General features: G+C 37.5%; 1 protein-coding gene across 1 annotated transcript in view; it reads right to left on the reverse strand.

Moving 5' to 3' along the window:
• Positions 1 to 454: 454 nt before the first annotated feature.
• The window catches only part of LOC126253075 (uncharacterized), a 40,188-nt gene continuing 26,327 nt past the window's right edge, over positions 455 to 14,315 (reverse strand). Inside the window, exons 3-5 of the mRNA XM_049954169.1 lie at positions 10,582 to 10,629; positions 6,595 to 6,740; positions 455 to 1,872 (exon numbers count right to left, since the gene is read on the reverse strand). Of these exons, the coding sequence (XP_049810126.1) occupies positions 1,498 to 1,872; positions 6,595 to 6,740; positions 10,582 to 10,629 (569 nt within the window). The 3' untranslated portion in view covers positions 455 to 1,497. The remainder of the gene's footprint in view (positions 1,873 to 6,594; positions 6,741 to 10,581; positions 10,630 to 14,315) is intronic.

Genomic DNA, 14,315 nt, shown 5'->3' on the forward strand with positions numbered 1-14,315 from the left:
TTCTTTCTCTCCATGGTGTGTTTACTTTTTTTGTCATATTTTATAAAATCTGTAACCACTTGCATGTCTTTGTTGGTTACAGCATGACGAAGTAGTTTTTGTGTACTAATTTCACATTCTGACCCAACCAGATAGCTGAGCATGTTAAAACACACACTTCCAGTACAAGAGGAGATTCACCAGCTCCAGACTGAATCCACCTGATGGATAAAGATGGGGGTGGTATTACTGGCGAGCCTGGATGTAGTTTTTAGTTGGTTTTCCACATCCGCCAAGCTCATTATGTGACTGGTTACCAAGTACTGTCTTAGTTACAAAGTTCACAGACACTTTGAAAAACATTGTCACATTTGACCACAAGATGTACACTAAATGCAGACAGGAAAGGTACGCAGTTTATTTCCCAGGGAGGCAGAAGGGGGAGGCGGGGGATGGGGGTGGGGGAGTTGGGGGGGTGCAGTGGCTTTAAAAATCCTTTGGGACTGGTTACCTCATCATAGCAATAGCCTGTACTGCAAAGAATGCTGCGAGATGCTGTATGGTGTCTTAGAAAACACACTAAATCCTCCATAGTTTGGAAAATAACATAAGAAGAAGGGAAATCTGAGAGTTTCAAGGTAGAACAGGCTGCTGAAAGAGATGAACCACTGAGGTTTAGGAAAACTGTTGAACAAGCAGAGCAACAGGAAAACACTTTTCTAGAGAAGTTCTGTGCTAACTTCACCATGCGTAGATTGTTTACTCATCACAAAGTTACCATGGAACTTCTATATTTACTCTGTAACATTTTATACCTTATGTACCTATATAAGAGCAGTTTCCTCTACAGTTGTGAACTACATGATACACAAATATGAAAAAATGGACCAAGTAGCTTAGCAGTATGCCCAGTAAAATTTAATCCTATTCTAAAGTCAAATGGTGATATTGTTACTATTATTGATATACATAAACAATTCTTCATTTTTCCCTGTAACATGCCAATAATTACAAGCCATAAATACCCACACAGTTTACACCATACTGTCAAACAATATCAAAGGGCAATATGACTCATTTACAGAAATGATAACACCACACAAGTCACACTATCTTCATAAGCAGATCCAGTTCAGTATGTAACCATGCCATTACACTCAGACAATGTAATATTTCAGAAGTGTATATGATTTAGGCAAACATACCTGATACGCTTTTACTGCTAATATTATCACAATACTTTTGGAAAAATATGCTTTTTCATCAAACTAATAAATTTCAGTTGCCTTGAGGAAGTAAGATAAACTGGTCTTGCATTTAAAATACATCAGACTCTGAAATTAGTTATTAGCTTGATAGTCTGTATGAACTACAAGTACTACCTTAGGAATAGATACTGATTTGATACATGTGTGTGCCATTCAGTAAGTTCATGTGACTGTGAATCAGAATTCCACACGCTACTGGAGTACGATGATCAAAATCACAATTAACTATTGCTTGGCACCTCCAACAGTTTTAAAATGAACTTTCTTTTGCTCTGCTCACATTTGGTGAGACAGATTCATCAAGGACATTCTCAGAAGAACGTGAAAGTCCATGGTTATCATAAGCATGTTCTAATGTTGCATCTTCAGATGGATGCCTTGGAGGTCTCGTGCTGAGTGGTGTAGACATTGTAGCTGGTGTTATAGCACCATTTTTGCCACAGTAAGGTGTAGAAGGAATACTGGTTGTCCCAAAAGTAGTTGTAGTAGTTGCACCTGCTGATGGCAAATCAGTAATTGTTGTTTGCTCATCTGGTTTTGGTACCATCAAACGGAGATTGGAGTTTGCGGCTGAGGATGAAGCATGGTTTTTGTCACTATTTATAACAGCTGCAGTACTAGAAGCCTGAAAAAAGCACATGAAAAAAAAATAGTATCAAAAGGAATTTTCAGTTGAGAAAGCTAGTAAATTATGAGACAGAGTTTCTGGCCAGTACTTATCTTCAAGAGGCAAAATATTTACTATGGCTGATAAACACATATAAAACTGGAGGTACACAACACTATGACAGCTTTTGAAACTTTAGTTTCTACATCAGGGAGGAAAAAGGGCTAGGTTGGGGCAGGTCAAAAATAAAGGACGTTCACCCAAATCTCAGGATGCTCACCTGTAGTGAGGATGAGGTTAAGATAGACTGAAGTAGTTTAAGAAGGAAGGGTAGACCTGAGTCACCTGCTCGTGAAAGTAACCTTCCCTGACATATCCCTCTTGTCCCCCCCCCTCCCCCCCTCTCCCCCTCCCTCCCTCCAGAGGAAAGGACTAATATTTCTGAAAGATAAGACAGTGTCATGTACTTTTATTTAATATGTGTCTGTTGGCGGCACTAAATATTTTGCCTCTATACGGTAAGCACTGACCAGCACTTCTGTCTCATATTTCAAAAAAGATAAACAGTTAATTCACATTACACTCATGTCACTAAAAATACTTGGCAGAGAAAGTACACAGTCTTTGTAATGACAGCCATAACCAAATTAAAAAGTAAAAAATAAAAACTAGTAATCTTAATGCATTTAATGATTTTAACACAACACTGACAAATTTAATAATCTAAGGAGCTCATAAGTAAAAGGTACTTTGTTATAATGCTATTTTGTCAAAAACTGACATTCTGAGTCTGGCTGCATAGAAAATATAGATGTAAGAGTCAACCTATACTTTGTTATCACTTCTTCGGTATATGTTGCATGTTCCTAACAGTTTTCCAGTTTAGGTGGTACAGTAGATCCTATCATTTCCAGTAAAATTATTTTACCTTTTTCAAACAATGGAAAATCCAGGAGATAATAATGACAATAATATGAAAAGGATAGACTGCTACTCACCATATAGCAGAGATGGTGAGTTGCAGGTAAGCACAACAAAGGAACTGTCAGACAAATAAGCTTTAGGCTAAAAAGGCCTTCATTGGAATTAAATGACACACACACACACACACACACACACACACATATGCAAATGCAAGTCACATGCACACATGACAACAGGGTGGGTGGCGAGTAGGGGGATCTATTGTTTAATGATACTGATGAAACACTAGCAAAATATTATTTCTGCCATTTCCCACATGCAATAACAGAACTCCATTTCACTGTTTGCACTTTTCACCCTCCAATCACTAATCTTATTCTTATGCCAACACAACCTCAAAATTATAAATACGGAGTGGCTGATGTAGTAGACAGTTGCAAGTGTAATGTCTAACAACAGTATCACTGTCAAAGGACTGAATATGGAGACAAACAAAACCAATAACAAATGAGTAATGATGTCAACAGGAAAACATCCTGCACCATTGACTACTGACCATTCTTGACACAAACAAAATGGCATTTGTTTCTGGACATGCTTATGGGACATATTTATAGAATATTATTTCCAGTATTTACCAATACTATATCTTACAAGAAAATGGTGCACTTAAAATGACCATGCATAGAAGCAAGAGAGAAGTAAAGTGGGAACTGTTATAATGTATTGTTAGTGTTAGCAAGTAAGGCTCTGAATGTAATTGATTAATAGTGTTCCAGTCTATGAATATTATATGTTACCATGTGAAAGTGAATTTTTTAAGGTTTGGTAAAAGTCTCTGTGATGCCTCTGCCAGAATTCCCTTATAACAGTCATGTGAGAGAAAATTAATATTTTTGTGTAAACCATTGATTGTTTGAGTTATATATTAGGGGAGTGTTTTAGTTCTACACCTCACTGACATTTATACTAACAACCAGCTACTCACTCCACACAGAGAAAGCTTAAATCATGTACATGGTTTAATCTTGCTGTAAAGAGTGTGTCCTATCAAGCTATTACAGTGAAACCTCAATTTTACAATCTCCAATTTTACATTTTTCGTGATGCTACACCATAAATTTGTAGCCCCTGTGGCATACCCATAAGATAAATGCTTAAAATTCCCCAATTTTACATTTCTTCCTGGTAAGGTGTACCTCAATTCTAAGTTCTTACTCGACATCTCATTTGACTTTGTCCCATTTTCTTCCTATTGAAATCTGATGTGACAGAACAAGTTATAAGTGGCTCAAAAGACAGATAGGCGGTGACAGAAATATTGGAGAGGGGAGATGTGAGAGAGGAAATGCTGGTGTAATCCACAATTGGTGTTGCCAACACAACTTGCAACATTTAGCTTAACAATGCAATTATGATATAACTACTGCTAGGATGCAACGGTAGTGGAAAAATAAGACAGTCAGACCGAGCCAACACATTACGAAGTGACTCAGCCACCACCTTTTCTTGTGCCACTTACAACTCAGTCTCATTTTTTTGCATGTATTTCTGAAGTACTGTAATCAACAACAATATTAGTCGTCATCCTTGTAAATTCAAATGCTGAGTCTCAAAGATTATGCTTGGTCATAACTGAGGAAATGTTGCCCATTTCTGGCTAGTGAACTCTTACTGACTGGCAATATTATGAGAAGGACAGTTGCTAATCACCATATAGCAGAGATGCTGAGTTGCAGATAGGTACAACAAAAATACTCTCACAATTATAGCTTTCAGCCGTTAAGATCTTTGTCAACACACACACACACACACACACACACACACACACACACACACACACACACACACACAAATGTAACTCATGCACACAACTGCAGTCAAATCAGCAATTATTAACTGGCAATTTATTAAGTTACCCAGTAGCTGGCACAGCCACCACACCACACTAACACAAGTAAAATGAGCTCACCTACTGGATGTGTGGAGAGGGGGAATGGCCGTTCAATGATGGGAGTATAGAAGGCATGAAAGCATTTTCTGAAATGTTGAAAATATACTTTTTGTGCAGCTCATGTGTTATGACAAAGATGTCACATGGAAATAGAACAAGGGTTTTGTGATAGACTTTTTCGTGTTCAAATCTGACATGATACACTTGCAACAACTACATACACTACTCATGTATATACTTTGAACCACACACACCACACATTGTAGATCATAAAGACTGCCATCAGTGATAGAGGGCATGAAACAGAACTGTAGCGCCTGAGCTTACTTTCAAATTTAAATTTTACACAGTGTACAGTAATTCACTGAGGGAATTCTAGTAAGCTTGTAATGCCAATAGGTGAAGTAAACTCATTTTTTCATGTCTCTGTTCCTCTCATCAAGCCTGAAATAACACTTTTATGGTGGTGGGCATATGAAGTGCAGCTCATAAGAAAAGTATCAAACAATGACAGCAATCGTGACAAAGTATGTCATTATGCAGATGCCCACATTTATGTTTAAATTTTAATCACTTAGCTGCTGTGATGTTTTTGATCTCATTCAACATGTTCATCAATATTTGCTTTTTTCTGGGTGAGCACAAATGATGGTCTCTCAAAAACACATGTTTTGTACGCATAATTTGCAGTTGCAGCATGTCGGAAAACAGCTTGATTACCTTGTACCCAGGTACAAATTTCAATTGGTGTTACACATCTGTGGTTTTCTAAGAACTAATGAAATTCATTATCACAAATTATTGTATAACCATTGTATTCTACATTTAATTTCCTTCACTTAGACAGATTTTAGGATTGCAATTTATAATCATAAATGCCAATTACATATGTTTTTGCTCATATTCGGGGGGCGGGGGTTAACGTCTTCCTCAATTCTGCATTTTCCTCAATTTTGCCTGTTTTAAATCTGGACCACACAAAAAAAGTCAAATAGGGGTTTCACTGTATACAAAAAAATAAGCTGAGACTAAATTCTTCAATGAAGCAAGTTTATACCTGTTGCATATGTAACAGGGAATCTAAAGAAAGAGTTAAACTCATAATTGTCAACAGCATAACTACAGCATTGCACAAATAACAAACTGAAAATCTCCCTGTGAATAAGTCACATTCACAGCCTGGCGGAATCACAAAGGGGCGTCATCTTTGAACAAACAATGTATCAACAATGGCATTGTCTGTTGCTGCTGCTGAATAAGTTTCCACATTCTGATACACAGAATCTCATATAAACAACCAACAACAAAACTCTTAGACCGATTACTGGTTGTCTGTAAGGTACTCTGGTAGATAAAAATTATTTTCTATCTTGAATAGCAGCATGTTACAGAGAATGGCAGTAATGAAATATTTAAGGTGGAATTGGACAATATCCATTCACTGCATAAACATATCCCATCTTAGTAACAGCTGAGTCCCAGAGAAGCTTCCTGTAAACGTCTAAAAGTCAGCACCAGCCATGTCTACTGATTGGTCCACTTCCAAAATGTCCTGTACTGAGTGAAAAGTTACAGTGTTATAATAACTTGAATGTAATTCTAGGTGTGATGATTTAATAGAATTTCAAGACTGACTTCCATGTTTGTGCACACTAATTTGACCCGGAAATGCAGTACTTTTCATCCACCCAAACTATTACAATTGAAATAATAGAATAATAAAACCACCTGGCAGTTATAATCATAATGGCATTACGTGATGGGTAGTTGTTATTTACCTTAATATTTAAATTACATGAAATATATATACATAAAATATCTTGACTTATGTTAATGCCAAAATAATAGTAGTGTGAACAAACCTTCTTTTTGGTAACTGATAAGCCAAAGAGGAGAGGTTTCAGTCGAGTATTCAGATGAACCAGTAGAAAGAAGCCAATGAATAATAATGCAGCTGTTGCTAACACAACACCAATGAGTGACAGCTTACGCAAGCTGCTCATATCAGCTGCCAAAATAAATATTACTGTTTTTGAGAAACACAATAACTTATTACACACAAATAAACTGTAATATTTTCTAATGTAAAAGTACATTAAGAAATACAGTAATACAATATAACCCAGCAACACTTACTAAGATACATCTGCAGACATTTAATGTCATAGTGCACTTTCTATACTTAGCCTACAGTTTTATTTGAATTTTTGAAATAACATATTTGAGGAAGAGTATAAAGTCATTCAGTCAAAAAAGACTGGAAAGTAGGAGAGATTTAGAAGCTGCAAATGTGTCCTGGTGAATTAATAATAATGAAATAACTGATCAAAAGTTTCAAAGGAAAAATGTGTCATTAGGATGTGTACTTTAGGTTATGTGCTTCTCTGGAACTATAGTAATGGGAAATGGAACACAGGGAAACAAATATTGGGGGAATTTTGAGAAATGAGCATAATCTGAGAGCAAAGAGAAAAGGACTCATTCTAGCACCTGACATTAGCAAAAAATAAAAAACGTTTGAAGGAAAAAGCTGAAAGAAGTGAAAGAAGAAATGGCTGCATGTGGACAAAGGAGATATCAACACTGAACAAACAAAATTGAGTAAAACAACAAAGGAAGTGATAAATAATGTCTACAGATGAAAATAAAATTGTAGAATTTAAGTTTTTCTCATGTACCGCTCATTTGAAAGGTACATGAAAATGCAGTGAGATATAATCATCAAAAATAGTCAATGTTTTCCAACTTGAGAATGGCAAGAGCTCTACCTGTTGAACTGTTGCCTGCCTATGATGACTATACCTGTCAGCATTCCCATGAGCTTTCCAAATATACAATAATATCTGTAAGATGAAGGTAGAAGTTGGAGCACACCGTGTATAATGTGGTTAGCTTTCTTCTTTTATTGACTCTTGCTTGATGTTTTTTCCACTATTCTCTGCCTTACTTATTACCCTATCTTCCATTTGTAAGCTCTCTGGTTTTCAAACTTGTCTGGTGCAGGCACTAACAGTCAGTCTTACCTTCTCATCCCATCTGACAAGTTCTCCCCTCACCTGGGATTCTGGGTGACTTTCTTAACTCTCTCCATTTCCTAAACCTTGCCAGTCTTTTCCCTCCATCCTTTTCCTTCAACCCTTCAGCCAGAAGAAGAAGCAGCCACTGGCTCAAAAGCTTGAGGTTTTCCATATCCTTTATATATATTTTCTCCTGCTGCCACTAGGTGAGTACATTTTTTACTTCATATGGAGTTGCACTCAGAAACAGAGAAGCTGTGTGCTTATCTGGTGCAGCACCAACAGTTAGTCTTTCCTTCTCATTCTGTCCAGTTGGTATACCCTGATCAGGGTTCTGGGCAACACTCCCGATTTCCTAAGCCTTATTAGTCTTTTTTCTCCATTCCTCTACCTTTTCATTCATCATTTCTGCCAGGAGAAGGAACCACTGTGTCTGAAAGCTTGCATATTTTCATATCCTTTATATCTGTTTTCTTCTGTTGCTGCCACTGCTGCTTGGTGAATAGATTTTTAATCTATCCAGTTATATTTTCAAATATTGATTACTTTTGTTTTTATATTCCTATAAAGTAAGATGACTTCATCTAGAACACTGAGATGGGTAACTGAGTGCAGTTAAAAACTTGACTCTTCATAATGAGTTTAAGAGCTTTGGTGCTTGTTTAGACCTTTTCACACATGTACTCTAGCCAAAAAATTGTGCCCTACCTACAGGTTCTGCAACAGATGTTGATCAGATAGCATTAAGAGATTTCACAGATAAAGTGGGAGACTGTGAGCAGTTTTATATTACAATTTCTCTCAAAGGTTGACTGTAGAACTATGTTTTAATGAAATGCCTCCAATGCCATAGAAGACTGTCCCCACTGTTCTACTGCATTCAGATGGTTTAAAAGAGGAATTTCATTTTTACACATATGTCTGAATTAACAGACACTCTTGCCAATCTACAGCTGTAAAAAATACTTCAAAATCTATTTACTGACTGCAAATTCCTTGGCATCAGCTGGTAGATCTACTACCCAAGAGTGACATATGAAAATTTGTGTTGGACCGGGACTTGAACCTGGATTTCCCACTTACACGAGCAGTCGCCTTAACCTCTTTGGCTATCTGTGCTTGCTCCCCAGACCAACACAAACTTTCATATATCATAAATTTTCATATGTCACTGTTAGGTAAAATGTAATTGTCGTGTGACTAGGGCCTCCCGTCGGGTACACCATTCGCTGGGTGCAAGTCTTTTGATTTGATGCCACTTCAGCGAATTGTACATTGATGGGGATGAAATGATGATGATTAGGACAACACAACACCCAGTCCCTGAGCGGAGAAAATCTCCAGCCCAGCTGGGCCCTGCGGATTGACATTCTGTCACATTGACCACTCAGCTACTGGGGGCAGGCACTGTTAAGTAGTAGATATATATGTAATACAATTGAGTTCAAGGAATTTTCAGCCAGTGAATAAATTTTGGAGGAATTTTAGACTCAGAGGTGCTACCCATTCAGGTCGACTTTCTTCACTGGTCACTGAAGAGAATGCTGCTACACTATTTAATGTAACAGAAGAAAGACAGTTTGTGACATGCTGACAAATGCAGAATTTATTGTACTGAACTACACTTGAAATTCACAATCTTGCTAAGACCACTTAAGCAAGAGTTGTTCTTTGTGGGTTCCAAACATTGGCAGTGGAGTAAGTAGTACATCATGTTCCGTAGTGCAATCAAATGCACAAAATATTAGAAGAATAGTATGTAAATAAATGTAATTACAAGTGATAAAATGTGTTATGATAGTTATGGTGAGTTAACTAAGTCAAAAAACAAGTGGTTGGTATTTGAGAGAAGAGTGCTTTTGTCACAACTGATCCTCATTTGCCAAGAAGCAAATGGTGGCAGTTTTCTTTCTCAAAAGATGAATGTAGTGACAGTTATTTCAAAAGTGTAAAATGCAAACATCTGTTTGTGAAACTGACCTTGTGCAAACTGTAACTAAATAATACGGTTTGTGAATACATGTTACAAGTGGAATATATGAATTTAAACTATGTTGTGACTGGCAGAGTCCAGGGAGAGATTTCCAAGGGCACAAATGGTTTCAAAACTACTGAATACCAACTGCAGAGACACTCCACTAAGTCTTGTGTAAAATAGTGAAATTGCTACCATAGATCAAAGTCGAGTAGCCACTATTGGTCTTATCTTGAGAGAGAAGATTCTTCAGTTGAAGGGTACTAATATTAGACACAGGAAACAGATAACAAGGTGTCACTGATTGAGAAATCCATAAGCATCTTTTAAACACACTACTAAATATTGTATCACTAAATTCCTGTTTTCTTTTACAAACAATAACGATTTAGTACATATGACTATGATGGATACCTATGAACAGCAATGATGGACTTGGGAACTGACCAATAGAACATTAGATTTTGGGAATGAATTACAGATCCTCAGTCAGTAACACAGACTTGAGAAGTTGACACTTAGGTGAGGTCACAGATGTACAGTCTAATAATCTAAAACTAAAACTGACTATGAATAAAAGATTAATCCAGAATAAAACTACAACAACATAAAGATAAAAAAGTCTTACTTCATCTTATTTTCTATTTTTAGATTTAAAGAATGAGCAAAATAAAATTGGTAAAATGTCAATGTGCCCATAAAATGATCGAAAGCTGTAGAATATAAAAATGAAAATAGGTTTCCATTTCATAAAATTATTGTTAGTTTTCTTTTGCACCTCTCATGAATGAATACAAAAGACAAAACTAAAAAAAGGCACATGTTCGAGCAAATAGACAAACTAAAGCCATACTCACAATCAACCCTCTTGTACCAGTCTTCAAATTTCTTTTCATAAACGTACTCTGCAATTGAAAAAAGATAATATTATTTCTGTCTTTTGAATTAAAAAATATATTACGTGAAAGAAATAATGAAAAATATTTACACTCTAAACTCAAAACTGAATAAATAAAAATTAAAAAAAAACTATGTCATGGGAACTTATTACATGCAACACATAAAAAGTTTCACATACAGCTGAATAATATTTAAAATAATGGAGAAATTGCAGTATCAACAAAAGGTAATTTTGAGAACAGCTTAAATACTTCTTAGTATGGTAGTTAATACATCACAAGCAAATCATGAACTTTCCTAATGCACATATAGCTAAATAATACATAGACAACACAAAAAAATAAAAAAGGCTTTAGTTCTCTGTACACTGTATAGATAAGAACACCCTTAACACAACGAGTGCCATGAGGCCACTCCTGGTGCTGCAGAGCCACCTACTGTAACCACTGATGCTCACAATGCAGCTGACACGTTAAATGAAATGGAAAAACTTTTACTATTACCACAAGAAAATGGAAAGTAATTTCCATACATAGCACAAGGCTAGTGAAAAGTCATATATCCTGGGCTTAGTTGTTTTACCATTGTGCACCCTGTTGCACTTAATGAAAGACATTGACTACATCATAAACTAAACCAAGGATAAGGTATTTATAATATTTTGTAGAAATAATTGGTCATTCATTCTATGTTGTAGCTCTTCTGTGAATTTGACATGGAGATTCTGGATAATGGAGACAATCTGATGGAAACAAAAAATGTGTTCTTAAACATAAGTCCTCAACTACTTAGTTTCCATGCAACATGATGCCAAGCTTCTTTATTAAAAAAGGTATTACCATTCTCCATAACATTATCTGTGGTATGCAGCATCCCTTCAGCACTGTGGTCATGAGCAGATGGTACTACACTGAAGAGCCAAAGAAACTGGTACACCTGCCTAATCATGCAGGGCCCCTGTGAGCACGCAGAAGTGCTGCAACATGGCATGGCTTGGACTTGACTACTGTCTGAAGTATGCAGGAGGGAATTGACACCATGAAACCTGCAGGGCTGTCCATAAATCTGTAAGAGTATGAGGGGCTGGAGATCACTTCTGAACAGCATGTTGCAAGGCATCCCAGATATGCTCAATAATCTTCATGTCTGGGGAGTTTGGCGGCCACTGGAAGTTTTTAAACTCAGAAGAGTGTTCCTGGAGCCACTCTGTAGCAATTCTGGATGAGTGGGGTGTTGCATTGTCCTGCTGGAATTGCCCAAGGCTGTCATAGTGCTCAATGGACATGAATGGATGCAAGTTATCAGACAGGATGCTTACATACATGTCACCTGTCAGAGTCATATCTAGACGTATCAGGGGTCCCATATCACTCCAACTGCACACGTCCCAAACCATTACAGATGTTTTGTTGAATGGTTCGCATGCTGACACTTGTTGATGGTCTGCATTAAAATCTGCACCAGGTTGTGGAATGGTTGCACTCCTGTCATGTTGAACGATTCTCTTTAGTCATCATTGGTCCCTTCTTGTAGGATCTTTTTCTGGCTACAGCGATGTCGGAGATTTGATGTTTTAGCGATCGAACAACTGCCCCAGACACTTGTCTTATTTAGGCATTGCTGACTGCAGTGCCATATTCTGCCTGTCTACATATCTCTGTATTTGGATATGCATGCCTGTACCAGTTTCTTTGGAGCTTCAGTGCAATAAGGGTTCAGTATATAACTAGGTATTCTTTGTGGTTGCTTGCTGGAAGAAATGGATTAGCGGTACAGAGGGTGATTTATTTTATACATGATGGAACTCTAAACCATGTCATTACAGTGTGGGGCTACTTCAACAACGTCTTCTTCAATTGGCCAGTCACACACAGTGATCCAAAACATGGACCATACAGGCATTGTATCTCACCCCCCCCCCCCAATCTTCTACCTACCTGTGTGTATGCAGGAGGGAGGGGGATTATGTGAAAGGTGTCCTATAAAGAGCCTGTATAGGCATGCCTGCATCGGAGCAATACATTCATGCTGCTTGCAGTGCTATTCAAATACAGGTTGGTGCACTTAAGTAAGTGCAGCAGTCAATGTTGCTGAGAGTATGCCAATACCGCAAGGTCCATGAAGCTATTTAAAACCCCTGCACTAGGCCTCTAACAGAATTTTGTCTATTGGAATGTACTGCACAGACTGGTGCACAGCATTAGTAAAATGGCTGCTAGTATGGAAACCATGCTTTTTTTATAGATACACTTTCATTAGACCTTCATTTTCCTCTCATGAGTCATCTTCCTGATATTTTCCAATTAGTTAAAATCACTCTGTACAGTAAACTTCAGAAGAACACCCTACAGTGAATCTTCACCTTTTCTCATAATGTATTTTAGTACCCTGTCGTAGGCATTGTTTGTAACATACTCAATGCCTCTGTCTCTGATTATGTGCCTCATAAAACTTAATGCGAAAAACTAAAATATTAAAGTATCATCACTTGTATTGCTGAAATGTTGGGAAATAGAAGATCATGTTAACACCATGGAAATACCTCTAAGTCTAGAGTGAGAGAAAATCAAATATCGTGCACACTCTGGTCTGCCAAAGTCATTGAAAACTAATAATGAGCCCAAACTAATCACATCACATACAGTGAAGGCTATAGCTAAATAATCTTATCGTTGGTTCACAGTAAACAACTTAACTTTTAATCTAGCAAAAGTATACAAATCAAAGCTAATTACAGTAATTTCTATAGCCTAGATATACACTGCAGCACCCAAGATGGCAAGGTTGCATGCCAATGTAAAGTGTACATGTACACACCACTGTATATGATTAGTGTTACAATTCTTTATTATAGGTAAAATGGCCACTAGGGTCCATATGTGTTGTTCATGACTGGTGTTGTTAACAGGCATGGTAAGGTATACAAGATGTGCTTTACAGTGTCAGACGTTAAGTGATCACTGTGAAGGACACCAAGATGTGACAGAATTATCAGCACTTGATAAGAGTTTGAAAGGTGCCTCATTGTGGGTCTCCATTTGAACAGCTGGTCAAATTGTGCAGTATCCAGAACTGCAGGGCATTGAGATGTGACAGTGGGCCACTGTTGGACTGTATGGGAATATGAGGGCAAGCATACTGTTCAACAAGGTTCTGGCTGATCACATCTATCTACTGCAAGGGGTTCACTTTATTTTGCACCAAGCACATCTGCACCTGTCGCCCGAGAACAAGTACTGGACTAACTGCACTATACTGTGTCACTCTGCACTGTTGGTTGGAGACAAGCAACAGTCAAACTAGGGAATTACTGTCCCCATGCCTAGGCTGCCATTAATACCATAACACAAACAGCTGCATCTGGAGTGGTGCCAAGACTGAAAGCATGGACTGGTTATTAATGATGTCACATTGTGTTCAGTGAGGAATTGCAGTTTTGCATTCCCTGGATGAACATTGTTAGTGAGTATGGTTGGGCAACCAGTGGAGAATTCTCATTCTTCCAATATTTTGGAGAATCACAGCAGTGTTATTCCTGGCATCATGATGTTAGGAGCCTTTGCGTATGAATTCAGGTCATAGATGGAATTAATTAAGGGAACTCTGACAGCCCAATGGTACATTACAGGTATTTTGAGCTTTCTGTTAGCTATCTGTTAGCTTTCATGTGACAGTATTGTGGTGCCATGTT

The sequence above is a fragment of the Schistocerca nitens genome, chromosome 4 (genome assembly GCF_023898315.1).
Source record: "Schistocerca nitens isolate TAMUIC-IGC-003100 chromosome 4, iqSchNite1.1, whole genome shotgun sequence".
Classification (NCBI taxonomy): domain Eukaryota; kingdom Metazoa; phylum Arthropoda; class Insecta; order Orthoptera; family Acrididae; genus Schistocerca; species Schistocerca nitens.